Source organism: Rhagoletis pomonella, unplaced genomic scaffold, assembly GCF_013731165.1.
Source record: "Rhagoletis pomonella isolate Grant_MI unplaced genomic scaffold, Rhpom_1.0 Rhpom_scaffold_00007, whole genome shotgun sequence".
Classification (NCBI taxonomy): Eukaryota; Metazoa; Arthropoda; class Insecta; order Diptera; family Tephritidae; genus Rhagoletis; species Rhagoletis pomonella.
Window position 1 is genome coordinate 51,643,527 of NW_023458561.1, and position 14,450 is coordinate 51,657,976.

General features: G+C 34.0%; 1 protein-coding gene across 5 annotated transcripts in view; it reads left to right on the top strand.

Annotated features, from left to right (window-relative positions):
• The first annotated feature begins 275 nt into the window (after positions 1 to 275).
• LOC118743034 (myb-like protein O) overlaps positions 276 to 14,450 on the top strand; it is a 20,167-nt gene continuing 5,992 nt past the window's right edge. The window contains exons 1-8 of one of the 5 annotated variants that reach the window (XM_036475505.1): positions 277 to 642; positions 713 to 754; positions 11,730 to 12,028; positions 12,108 to 12,472; positions 12,565 to 12,777; positions 12,978 to 13,251; positions 13,809 to 13,970; positions 14,066 to 14,377. In XM_036475505.1, coding sequence (XP_036331398.1) covers positions 11,767 to 12,028; positions 12,108 to 12,472; positions 12,565 to 12,777; positions 12,978 to 13,251; positions 13,809 to 13,970; positions 14,066 to 14,377 — 1,588 coding nt within the window. In that variant the 5' untranslated portion in view covers positions 277 to 642; positions 713 to 754; positions 11,730 to 11,766. Of the gene's footprint in view, positions 755 to 11,729; positions 12,029 to 12,107; positions 12,473 to 12,564; positions 12,778 to 12,977; positions 13,252 to 13,808; positions 13,971 to 14,065; positions 14,378 to 14,450 lie in introns of all 5 variants that reach the window. The other 4 variants (XM_036475506.1, XM_036475508.1, XM_036475507.1 and 1 more) reach the window with 4 other exon arrangements.

Here is a 14,450-nt window from a genome sequence, read left to right on the forward strand (position 1 = left end):
AGCATATGTATACCCTGAATTTTATCCAATAGCATTTATAGTACGGTTACTACGTTTGGCCGCAGCTTATAGAGAGGAGCGTACTGCCACGTGGTTGGTCTAAAGTTCGATTTCTGGTACCAGAAACATAAACAAGTTTTTTGTTTCACAATAGCGGTCGCCTAAAATTATTATTATTATTCGTCCATCATTGAAAGGTGTCAAGCAAAACTCCATTACAAATACAATTTGGAGTCGCAGGTTGCAGAGATCGAAGCTAAATTCTCAGCTCAATTCTGCGCATTAATTGATATCACCGCTGATAATGCATCGAAGAGAAACACAGCCGATGGTTAAACCGATGCTGATGTTGTTATTATTTTCGAAGCCGATGTCAATGCCGAACCAGGGAAAGGCAGATTTCAATCTGCATTTGATCTGACCAACAGAACAACGAATGCTTTTCGCTGATCATCAACATTCAGTCGCGGATTGTACGGTTGCACAAGTTGCTGAAACGCGTTACTGGTCAGGTGCTTGAGAGTAGGCAAATCCAAAACGGATATCAATAAACGAAAATCAAAAAAAAAAAGAAACCAAAGTGATATATAAATGCAATAACTAGTTGAAGAAAATAAACTCTTCGACGAACGAACTGAGCCAGTAAGCTAAAAAAGGAGATCAGTGCATTTGCGATAATTTTAATTGTGTTTGTGTTTGTGAAATTTTTTAGAACAAAATATTTTTTGTAAGAACACTTCGTTTTTTATTATCGGTAAGTTCGAATTTATTTATATAAATAAATATATAAGTATTTCCAATGTCGAAATTCAAACGATCGCAGAATTTATGTAAAATTATGTATTCCAAGCTGCTTGCATATATGTATGTATGCAGGTATGTATTAACTTCGAGTGTCGAAGTCATGATACAGTTATCAGTTACTTATGTAGTTACATACATACATATGCGACCAAATATACCACCCACCAAACAATTTGTTTCGATTTTTTACCGACATCGTTATGTCGCGTCTAAAGATTTTTCCGAAATTCTAACCGATCTCTTTACGAAATCGGCAAGAGTTTCATATGAGAAGGTTGACACGACTTCGTAAAGAAAGAACTTAACGATTTCGTCAGGTAGGATCTTTACGAAACTGCTGCGAATTCGTTAAGCCAGAACGAAAGACCTTCGACTTTGTTCAGAAATGTCTGATTTCCGACAAATTCGGATGCCTTGGTCTAGTGGATAGTTATATACATATTTCTTCGAAAATACATACATATGTATGTGTGCATACTTTTTTGCATATCCTAGTGAACATGAAAACCCCATAGCACGGTGTCTTTGTGATCAATGTCGAATTTGTTTTCGCGGTCTTTTTTATGTACATACATACTTGCGGTCACGATGCACAGTGGTGTGAGGATGGCAGAAAGTTCAACACTAAAAATTCAATGGTTGAGTAAATTCTAGATATGTCTCCTAAAACGTTTTGAGGTTTGTTTTCTGAAAGAAATGGCACTGCATCTTCGTGTTGTATATATCGTATTTCTACACGAAAATTCGAGTGAACATTTCAAGGACTCGGCAGTGGAAGTTGAGTCATCGGTTGTTGTTGGATTTGTTTTGCCTTTAACCCTTTGTCTACCGGCCGGGTCCAATAGATCCAAATGAGATTTTAGTTATGTTCCCATATCAATATCTGATGCTTTTGAGCGCCGTATGTACTTTTTTGATCATGTTGTTAATTCTTTTTTAATAATTGGTATTGCTATTGTAAATCTAGCGGGAACTACCAGCTCACACTGGTTCAAAAGTAGCATTTACTATTCACGATACACTGGAGCCTTCATTGTTCACTAAACTTGTTTTACTCGAAATGATAGCTTATAAAGTTTGCAAGAGACCCGATGAGCCAGATTTTGGAATTTTAATTTCCTTGGATTAAATTTTTTACTACAAAGTGCGGAAAAAGTTGCATTTTTTAAGAAAATCGATACTACGGTTCCAGTTAATAAATGTTATATAATTAAAACTAGTCGAAAAGAATTGTAGGGTTCCCTCAAAACGAAAAAAAATCCACAAAAATATGTGAGGTATTTAAAAAAAATTTCATCAACATCTAAATTAATTTTTAGTTAATAAAAATCAGTGCGAACTCTTACCCACTTCCAACTTGCATTTTATTTTACTAAAACTTAACGATTTAAAAACTGTGTTCCCAAAACTTTCATAAAAAGTAAAAAAAATAATAACTTTTGTAAAATTTATCTTATTAAAATTTCAAATTTTCAAATTGGGAGGTCTTTATTAGAGCAATAGAAGGCAAATCGACAATTTGTCTGTCTGTCTGTCTATCGGTCTGCCTGTCTGTCAGTCTATTTGTATGTTTATACGCAAGAACTAATGCATCGAATTGAATGCAGTTTTCGCCTATGTATTTCTAGAGATCTAACTTAAAATATATGTAGAAAGAAAAAAATTACAGAGTTGCCACCTGTTTGAAAATTTCAACTTAATTCATACAAAAATTTGAATATTACAATATTGGTATCAAACTGAAGAGGTTTAGGAAAGTTTACTACAAAAAATGTTTTTGAGGAGGGTTGCCACCTGTTTGAAAAAATTTATTCTATTAAATTGATAAAGTAAATGAAATATTCTGGTATCTCCATACCTACTATATTAGAAAAAGATGTAAGATGTTATGCAGTTTTATAAAATTTAATTTTTATATGGCTGGTGCGAGTGGCAGTGGACCGATTTTGGCCATCTATCAGATTTAGATTTTTATGGTTAAAACTAAGTTACGAACCGAATTTCATTAAAGTCGAATCGCATTTACCATTTGCGCCCCTTGTGAAGTGGGCGTGGCAGTTTTTCGATCAGTGCCAATTTTTAAGATTTCATCATCTCTAAGCTAAAATTTTACCAATAAAAAATTGTAGCAACATCGGGGCACGATTACTAGTTTTTGTAATAATTTACATGGAAATCTTCCACTGTGCGATGCCTTTCCGGTACGCTCTCCGTATTTTATGTAGATTTCCTTCTTATACGATTACTTCCAGTTGGATGGGAGATCGCATGCTTTGGCTGCACAAATCTCCGTTTATCACTTTCATTTTATTCGCTACTTACTGCATTGTTTTTTTTTATTTCTCAATTTCTCCATTTCCCTTCTTTCTTGTCCATCCATCTTTCGTTTTATTGTATTATGTATTTTTTATTTCTTGTTAAATAATCTTCGCCACAAAGATAACTAACAGCGTGTATTGGCGACATAAGCGACAATATAAAAAGACGCAGCAGAAGCTTCTGCGACTGTTTATTGAAGCCGGTGTTGGCACCCAAGAGAGGCAGCAGGGCATGTGCAATGGTCTGTTGACGTCGGGCTGTGAGTGCGTTTTTGGTTTTTTTTTGGTTTTTTGAAAGTGTCAAGACAAACATACATACGTAATACATATGTACTCGTATGTACAGTTGCGCTACATTAAAGAACAGATCATTTTGTTTTAGTATTTATTTATTAAATCGTGCTGAATGAAATTGAATAGTCTGCGTTTCGATAGATACACTTTGATCTCAATATTTGTTGATAATTTTCTATTTTTTTTTTTAGCTTCATTAACTTGTGCTCTCTGCTGTCGCACTTCCTTTGCGATTTCTTTTTTTTTTCAAATATCAAAATTTAGTGTGTTTTTTTAAGCGATGAAGTAAACGCTAAATATAAAATATTTTGAATGCACAATTTTTGATTAGATACAAATCTCAATTGCAATAACAATGTGCGACACTGCGAAAAAGTTATGTTATTTTTTTGTACGCCTTGTCAACAATCGAAATGTGTTTTTTGCTAAACACCCCTAAAAATTGGACTGAACCGAATTGACTAACAACCGATGTTCAGTTCATTACCGGTTTTAGAGAGTCCAAAAACTAATTGAAAGATCTGCTAGCAATAAGTTTTCTAAAAAATTAAATTAAATAAAAATATATACACTGCCGGTACAAAGTATTGACACAACAAATTTTTCACAATATATGCAAACAATTTTATTCTAATTTTTTTTTAAATATGGTTAATTCTGCAACTAAAAACATAAAAATATAACTCCTAAACTTTGTGAAAAACTCGCGGAAAATCTGCAAATTTTCAACTTTTTAATCAGATTTTTTAGAATTTTTTCGAGTATGCAGATTTGTAGCCCAATCAATTTTATTAGAATAAAGTACAAGCTTAAAGTAGGTAGGAATTACCGTTGAGTTTTGGCAATTTTTTTCACGCAGTCTCTTTCATACAAAAAATCTTTTTCGAAAATACTTTATATCGAAAAAATGCTAAATACCTTAAAAAAAATAAATAAAATTCTCAAAAATCAATGCAATTTGTGACTAACGCCGCACTTGCATTTTTATACCCGAGCGCACTTGTGCACAAGGGTATATTAATTTTGTTCACATAACGGTTGTTTGTAACAGCCAAAACGAATCGAGATAGATATTGACAAATGTATGCATAAATGATCAGGATGAAAAAAGAAATCGATTAAGCCATGTCTGTCTGTCCGTCCGTCTGTCCGTCCGTCCGTGTACACGATAACTCGATCAAAAATTGAGATATCTCAACGAAATTTGGTATGTAGGTTTCCCTTAATCCAAGGTAGGTTGGTATTGAAAATGGGAGAAATCGGACTTTAACCACGCCCACTTCCCATATAACGGTAATTTCCAGAAATACGAAAACTGCGATATTTTAGTAACTACTGAAGATAATTCACTCAAAATTGATATTTACAATAATTTTTAGACGAAAAATAAGAATATTATACATTTTTGGAAAATGGGCGTAGCCACGTCCACTTATGGTTACATGTGTATATCTTAGGAACCGCTGCACCAATTTCTTCCAAACTTGACACAGTTGTTGGCCTTGGTACACCATACCAAATGGCCGAAAATCTTTTAATTCGGACAATAACCACGCCCACATCCCATATAACGGTAATTTAGAGAAATACAAAATCTTCGATAAATCAGTAAATATTGAAGCTAATTTATTCAAAATTGATGCTTGCAAAAATTCTTTACCACCCGCCCACTTATGATCACATATATGTATATCGGTAACCGTTCTACCAATTTGTACCAAACTCGGTGTGGTTATTGTGCTTGCCACATGAAAGCGTTGAAAATTATTGAAATCGGACTAAAATTACGGCCGCTTTTCATATAACGGTAAATTTCAGAAATGCTTGAAATTTCAATATTTCGAAATTGAAGGACGCTAATTCACTCAAAATTGATACACCCCGGCTTACCATCTAGGGGTAGCTTTCGGAAAGGTGAAGAAACATATATTTAATACTTGCGCCGGGTATTTAATGTTCGGCTCCGCCCGAACTTAGACTTTCTTACTTGTTTTACTAGAATTTAATGAACTGCAGAACTGCATATTCAAAAAAATCTAAAAAATCTGATTAAAAAGTGGAAAATTTGCATGAAAATTTGCTGAATTTTCGCGCACAAAGTTTAGGAATTATATTTTTATATTTTTTGTTGTATAATTGGCGGAAAAATATTAGAATAAAAAGTCTTGCGTATATTGTGAAAAATTTGCTGTGCCAATACGTATACAGTATATTTTGCTTTGCTGCCTCTATGCTTAAGTGCACATTTAAGATACCTACCCCAAAATGCGCATCAAAAGCATTATTTTTAACATTTATAAGGAAACTGCTCCGATAGATGCATTCAACATACATGCACATTGGCGATACCTGCCTTAAAAAATGTGCGACTGGTATCAATTATCAAAGAAAGTATTACGTTTACCTGCACTGGTCCTACAATTACCTAATTTTACAACCTTTTATTTATTTTGCTCATCTCGCAGAACAACGAAAATGGCTATCAATTTATGTAGTTATATAGATAATTAGATAACATTCGGTAAAAATTTCGCTTGCAGTAATTTCTACATGGTAAGTGCTCCGCCAATATTTGGTTTCATAGGGATTCGGATACCATCCTCATTAAAGTAGTAAAGAAAATTCGCTTAAGTGCCTTTTTCGGTTACGTGCACAAGTTTTTCGTGCAAAGAAGCATATGCAGCTAAGCAAAATATACTGTATATATATTTTTTATAACAATAAAATCTAACAATTTGGAGAAATTTAAATTAAAGCAGAAAAAAATTTATTAAAACCAAAAAATACGCAGCCCTAGGACAAAATGGTATTTCGGTGGAAAAAATACAGTTTTTTTAATATTAAATTTTTATATTGGAATGGTTTGGCCTTACAAAGTGATATTTGAATAAGAAAAATGCATGATAATTTTGCACGAAATGGGCAGTTTTATAAAAAATAAAAGCAATAGAATTCAGAAGAATTTCATTGAACTAAAACTAATGGAGATTTTTGTTCATTTAAGCATTGTGTGTTTCTTATAGCTTCTGTTTTTGTTGTAGGTTCATAAGAAAATATAGCACATACTAGGCAAAATAGAGAGCAAATCAGGGCGATTGCCCAAATATTTTAATAGATGATTCTTTATATTTATATGCTAACTTCATCTCCTTTCGCTTTCTTACAATAAAAAATTAAAGACCGGAATATTTTCAATCGATTTCTGAAAAAAATGTTCGCATATTTGCGGCCTTTAACGTAACCTCATATAGTAATGATGGCATTTATGAAAATTTTCAGGCGTTTTTGGGGTTAAGTTTGCATGGGAGGTAAGTGTTAAAATAAATCGATTACTCCCATTTTCCGGATGTTTAGTTATAATATTATTAATAATATATGGAGAAAATTTCGGAATCATATGTTAATCGGTACGCTTTTTACGGCCTTTTTAAAACGTTTTTGAGGGTAGGTTTGTATGGGTATGCTTTGTAATAAACGGATCAATTTTTGAGGGTTTCACATAACATAATTGTAAATATATGGACACAATTTCGGAGTCTCGGAGTTTTTATGGCAGCCATGCTTTAAAATAAATCGGTTATATAACATATGGGTAAAATTTCAGACTATCATATTCTTCGGTGCACTTTTAATGACATTTTTATGACGTGTTTGAGGTTAGATTTATATGGGATGTATGTATGTATTTTCGTATTTCTGTACTGCAGCGATGTGAGTATTATATTAGATGTAGTCTTTATTCATTAGGTGAGGGTCGTCGACAGCAAAAAGAGGTGTATTGGGCTGAGGCACTTTTGGCAATTTTCAGCTATTCACCAAAGTTGGTCTCTAACTGGTAGATCCATCCCAAGTGTCACGGGGAACCCATTTCTGGAAAGAATTCAGAAGAATCGGCATTCATATCGCAAACCAAGACACACGTCCCCTTGCAGCAGCAATTACTGGTGCATAGACGCTACAGAATCATCGAAAGGGGTCGCCAAATATGAAGGCGTCATTGGAGTGTATATACATACCGTTGTTTAAAGTACAAAACCGCATATCAACATTTCAAAATTGTTCTCTCTTTTACAAAGCAATCACATTTATGGCTAGTATATTTCCGGAAGAGTGGATAAGGCTTGAGCCAACAACTTCGCTGAGCAAATCTAATTTTTGGCAAAAAATGTCAGTTACGCGGTTTTTCAGAACGACGATGCGATGCTAATTATGATTCTGGATGCAAATTCCTAAAACTCAAAACCGTTTTTAGAACTTGCTTAGAACCCAGAAATAAAGGAATAATTTTTTTTTTCGTATTTGATTAAAATAAAACTTTTGTTACTTAAAAACATTTTTTAACACGTCTATGCTCTTTAGTGTTTTCAACTCTTACTCAGCACTCATCAAATACCATCGAGCTCTCGATACTGCTCAGAATTCATGAAGTGTATCGTTATTCTGTACTCGGTACCCGCATCGGTCTGTCTCTTCTCAGAATAACGCACATATTAACCCCATGACACTCATGTTTAAAAAAGCTTCACCAAATACAAGACAAGATGTAGGGCAGCCTTGAATAAATAAGAATGTTAATACATTTGTTTATACATACATTTGTTTATTAAATTTATACTAATACCTTTGTTTATGAATACATATACCCAAATGAATAGATAACCGCCCACAAACTAGTTATGTAAAATTTACATTTATTCCGGTTTCAAAAAGTCTTAAAGCACAAAAAAGCTTTCTTGAACTGTTCTATCGCTGACCCCGTTGAACCAGGCACATACGAGATGTATACAAAAATGCATAGATTAACGCCTACAATCTCTCATAATTATGCAAATAGTGCTTATTACAATTATACGACACCCATATATTGATAAGTTGCGACTATTAAATCTTCTAGATCGCCATCACCCGCTTCGCTGAGCGTATGAAATTTTTGCGTGCTGCATTAGGTGCAAGGCATATTCAACAAGATAGAAGTGAGAACTCAGTCGAGTTCTCACATAGTTGACTGTAATGTCAAAAAATATAAACATAGAAATTAACCCTTTGTTATGCATTTGGAAACCGTCCTTCATGTAGTTTAGAACTAACACCCTTTCCAAAACTATTTCGACTGACACCCATACTGTAGAAATTTATTTCAATTAATTGAATTTGATTTGTAATCGGGTGGCAAACCTAGTAAAACGACTCAATAATATTCTAAATGTACAATCTGAAGGTTTCTTAACAATCTTTCGTTTGACACCCATGTTTAAAATTTTCAGATTGCTTGCGAATAATTAGTTGAAATTCGACTTTTCAAACTACAACTTTTAGGCCTTGAGACGTCAATTATTAAAATATAATTTTCAAATAAATAATTCCCTTAATTCAAGTTGAATTTGATTTTTAAACAGGTGGCAGCCATCCTCCATGAGTGTGGAATTGATTTTATATATGTATCTCCATACCAAGTTCGAGTACTCTGTCACAAATATATCCTGCGATAAGCAGTATGAAAAATGCCGTTTGTATGGGAGGTGCCGCGCCTCCTTTGTCCAATCGAGATTAGATTTATGCTATATTTTAATCTGAGCCGAATGAGACCAGTATACAAAATTTATTGATGATCGGTTGAGTAGTTAAAGCTTGAAAGCGTATCAAATAAACAAACTCACTCTCGGATTTGTAATATTAGTAAGGAAGTAAGGATTTGAAATCATTTTTCTAAAAATATTAGCTGAACTCGGTTGTGCGAGACTTCGCCATACGCGTATTTAGTGAATATATTAAAAAAATAATTTAATTAGAATTAAATAAAAAATAATAGTCAAAACGTGTTCATATGTGGGTGGCATATGATTGTGCCAAGCACTATATTTACATTTATTTCGGTTTCGAAGGGGCTAAGAGTTCAAAAAAGCTTTCTTGATCTATTCTATCGCTGACCCCATTGCACCAGGCACCCGGCGCATATATGTATGTGCGCCGTAAATGTTGAATTCACATACACATGTAAGTGTATACCAACATACCCTGCGGGAAATGTATGAAACTATAAGTTAACATAAAGTTGATTAGGAAGGAAATAAAGGTAACTATTAGCTGTATATTTTCTTTGAGGAAAGCTAACTATATTTCTATGGAGATGGCCACAAAATAGTCAAGGGTAAAATGTCAACTAACTTGTAACAAAATGTTTTTTTGTTCTTTTTTTTACTTTTTTATTTATTTACTTTATTTTATTACATTACATATTTGTTTACATATTCTGCTGTAAGTGGTTCCATATTCGAAAATGATAATATAAAATTTCGTTCTTCCTTTTATCTGTCCTCAATTCGAAAAAGTATTTGTGAAGTCCAGAAAGAAAGTCATTCAAAATAAAATTTGTATGAGGATATCTAAATAGAAACTTGTCTAAAGAAAACAAGCTCCCGATTACGTCTGCATTACTCCTGCATTACTTGTCAACTAGTTTCAAGTTAGCTTTTTGTAGATAACTACAAGTTATATTTTTTATGAAAATCCCGCAAAAAACCTAACTACAAGTGTGTTATTTTTATCAATTGTTAATTTTTTCTGCAGGGTTCGTATACCCACACATAAGTACATACACATATACTATATGTGTTTATTATTTAGTATTATTTACGCTATCACGTGAACAAAATAATATAAAACATTTAGCGCCTAATTTCAATTATACTTGCACCAACCAACAAAACATTTAATTAACGTTTAAAGTGAGTAAAATTTGAAATTGTAGAAAATTCAAAAATAATTCCATGCGCTCTTCAGCTTACAAATATGCGCGCATGTACATACGTATGTATGTAGGTAGAGAACAGCGATTGCTGATAATGAAAATCTCACCCACAAAAACAAGCTACACTTAATTTTAAACTTTTAAACAGTTACGCTGATAAGGAGGGCCACCATTTACATTTGCGGGATTATACATACGTACGTACCTACATACATACATGTGTAGTTTTGCGAGGTGCGAAGTTCAGTATTTTCTACAGCAACATAATTCCTCTTCTCTTAATTTTGTTTAAATATGTCGTACAAATGTATGTATGTATGTATGTGTTCGCTGCGTGTTTACTGCTATGATTTTTATGCAAATTACGATTACCTTACCAATTTTTTCTAGAAATCGAGGCTTTCCGCCGTCTGCTCTCGCCGATTCTATGAGTCAAGTTCAGCATAAGTTTTGTCTCGTTTTACCTAGCTCAGATGCTGGCGTTATGCCTAATCAGAGGGTACATTTGCATACATACATATGTACTAGGGATGTTAATTTGGTTGTGACAATCCCGGGATCCCGCGATTAGTCCCGGGATTTAGATATTCATTACTTTTCAACAACTTAAATCGAAAATCCTACCATAAAATAAATATAATAAAAAATGGTTTTGAAACCTACTTTTTTATTTAAAGTAGCGTTCTTATTTTTTCTTTCTGACGTCAGGATTTATTTTAAAGTACTTTGTAATTTTAAAGACATGATTGATTCCAATTATTATTTCAAAAGTTCAATGCAATGTAGAATAAAAATATGGGTACCAAATGAAAGGGGAAATTTCTTTAAAATTTAAAAAGTTAAAATTTTTTGTATTCCGAAGGACGAATAGCAAATTTTTTAAGCTGATAAAGTTAGAAGGATAACATACGACGATGTTATCGAGTTTATATAACTGCTTAACATATAATTTTTTTTTTAAACAAATATTGCGAAATTTCAAGGATAAAATTTTAAACGGACAGTTTCAATACTTACCAGTTCTTATCCACCAAAAAATTTAATCTGATTAAACTCTAAAGAATTTTCTCTTTAATTTTATACACATACTTCTTCTCAAAGCACATTTCACTGCATTTTTTAAATAATTTTTGAATTACTGTCGTCAGAAATATAGCCAATATTGGTCAAGAAAATGAAGTTTATATTATTGCCATCAGTGCAAATTACAAATCCCAAAAAACCCGAGATTATTTGCCTGGAGTCACGGCATTTTCGGGACCTAGTAAAGACCGCGATCCCGGGATTAACATTCCTAATATGTACATATAGCTACAAATATACGAGTAGTACCTACATATATGTAAATAGAAAACAAATCCGTGCTAACAAAAATATAGTGATAAGAAAATTGATTTGCAAATGGTGCACTACATACATATAAACACCGCATAACTAATGCATGCATACATATATGTATGTACATATGTACATACAAACACACATGCATTTATATTTTGAAAAAAAAAGCAAAAGTTTTTACAAGCGTTGTCATTTTAATTATTGTATTTATAATTCGTTTTCAGCTGAACTTAGTTCATTAAGCAACTTTCCTACTTTAAAATGGTGCTAGAAATAGGCAAAGAACCACATCCAGCAACGCAACTGCAGCAGCGTGAAAACCATACAAACGCCGTTGCCAACAAGGAAGATGAACTGGAACCAATCATAGAAGCCACCGACACTAGCGGCAGTGTACTCTTCGATAAAGTCTACCAAATGATGGAGAAGTTCGCATCAACGCGCATCGGTCAATTTGCGCTGGAGCGTGGTGATCGAGTGCTTCGCATCTTTGAGGATACCACAAAGTGGAGTTTGCCACATGGTAATAGAGAGTTTATGCGGCAGCGGGGGGCAAGCAAGCGCAAAATAATGTTGCTACTTCTTTTTTTGTACTTCCGCAGATGTTCCCTTGGTGCGTCCATTACCGTGGTTACCATTTCTTATGGTCATCATACTTCTACGCCAATTTCGTATTTGGCTATCGCTGGGCGCTCTGCTTATAGGTAATGGTCCAGTTACCGCCCACAATCTTGTCTATTTTATACAAACGCGTCGTCGTAAGCTGCGCTCAATTCGCGTACACGGTCTTAAGGCGATACAACAACGCGAACATACACGCAAAGCGCTGAAAAATGAAAAAGTTGGCGGATTGATGGTTAAGTTGGGACAGCTCTTTACGATCGCTTTGTGCCGGCCGCGTATTAATTGTGAACCCGCCGGCGTAGTCTTTGCGGCACACAAAACTGGCTTGCAGGAAATCCTACAGGTGTATTTTTGTATTACAGAAACTAAATAAATTTTGCTAATAGTTTATTCAAATTTTTTTTTTTTTGTTTTTATACTTTATTTAATACACAGTCTCGTGAATCTCCACGTTTCACTTATAAACGCCAGCGTGAAGATGATGCACCCGAAGCGGATTTGAGCTGCAGTGATTTGCTATCTAAATATGCGAACGAAAGCTCTGCTGATGACTCTGACTATGTACCGATTCAAGAGGAAGAAGACACCAACAATGAATCCACTCAATCTGGCATAAGTTCAAATGATACACAGGGAGAATATAATATGGTAAGCGCGAAAATAATATCGTATAAATTTATGTGCTGCAAAACAAAAATTTTTGGCAAGTTATTAAAAAAAAATTGAATAAAAATCTACACTCGTTACATTAACGGAACTCAAGTGGACTGTTAGTGTTAATTACCCTTAACTTTCTTTCGCTTTAAAATAGGTAAAAAGTCATAATTTTTTCCCCCTCTCTATAACAGGATAGCAGCGATGAGAATGCCAAAGGCCTAAACTTGAACGGGAAACCGAAAGAAACGAAATCACCCAAAGAACAGAAAATACCAGCAATTGAAATCAACGTCGAAGAAAAAGAAAATAATTCAGTTTCCAACAACACTAACAATCATAATGATAAAAACAATGCGGTTTCATTGGATAATGGTAAATCTGTAACAAAGTCGCCAAAATCGCCGCACACACCGCTGGAAAATGGGCCGAAGAACAGTGACGAACTTCGGGGAATGGCGGTAGTTGGTAATGGATATAACTACTAAGTTACGCCTTATCGTTAAAGTTATGTTATGATACCTTAGCGCTTATTTTCCACAAATTTACACAAATGCATACGTATCAATATATTTACAAAAATACCAAAAAAAAAATCTATTTGATGTACAATTGCAACGAAAACGAAAAAAAAAGAAAATACACAAACTTAAGTAGCTCTAAACTCAACTAACTTGTTATGGCGCGCTCTGAGCATTGGTTAAGCAATACTTTTTTATATAACAGAATTTTTGAATTAATATTTTATGTAGTTAAGACTTTTTTTTTTGTAAATAATGCGAGCAAATACCGAAATATATATACAACTGCGATTTTAAATTTACTTCTGCTATTAATCACTGTTCTCGTTCCTTACAGGCAGAGAATAGGGGATTAGTTTTGTTTAAAAAAAATTTCTCTTGGCTCAAAATTAATCGCATTAGCATTGGGATAGTCTTTTGTTTTTTTCCCCCCTCAAATGTTTCTGTTTTTGCTCCTTAAAAAATCTGCATAACTTTTTGTTTTTGTGCCGCTCTTCCAAACAGTACAAACAAAGGGTGAGGTTTTGAAGGCTCAAAAAGAACACATTTTAGATCTTTTGAATGGTCACGCCGATGTGCAAAAGAAGTCGACATCGGGCCATGAAACTGCAGCCGGCAGCAAGCCGCTTGCGCTGCCACCATTGTTGGGCAACGTTGTTAACGCAAGTAATTACAAAATATTTTGCAACTTTTTATATTTAAGCTTTTTGTTAACGGACAGTATTTTGTTTTTGTTTTTGTTATTCCCTTTACATGTTCAGTCACACCTGATCCCCATGAATCCAATGATGGAAACCTAGTAGATGCTATTGATGATTGTTTTGCTAACCAAGTTGAAATTCCCAACAATGTACCAACACAACCACAACCACAACCACAACCACAACCACAACCACTATACTCAACACTTTCGTCTCCATCCTGTTCCACAACATCCTCAACCTCCTCGTTAGCTTCGTTTGAAACAAGTAATGAATATGATTTTTTTGATGATGGTCTTAATGATCCGCCTACGCCAACACCTTCACTCAATACGGCATCGTCGACGGAGGACATCTATTTGAGTCCGTTCGGTGTGTGTCGGAAACTTTGTTATTAGAAAATTGCATGCGAAAATTTTTTTTGTGTTGGAAAAATAACAGATTT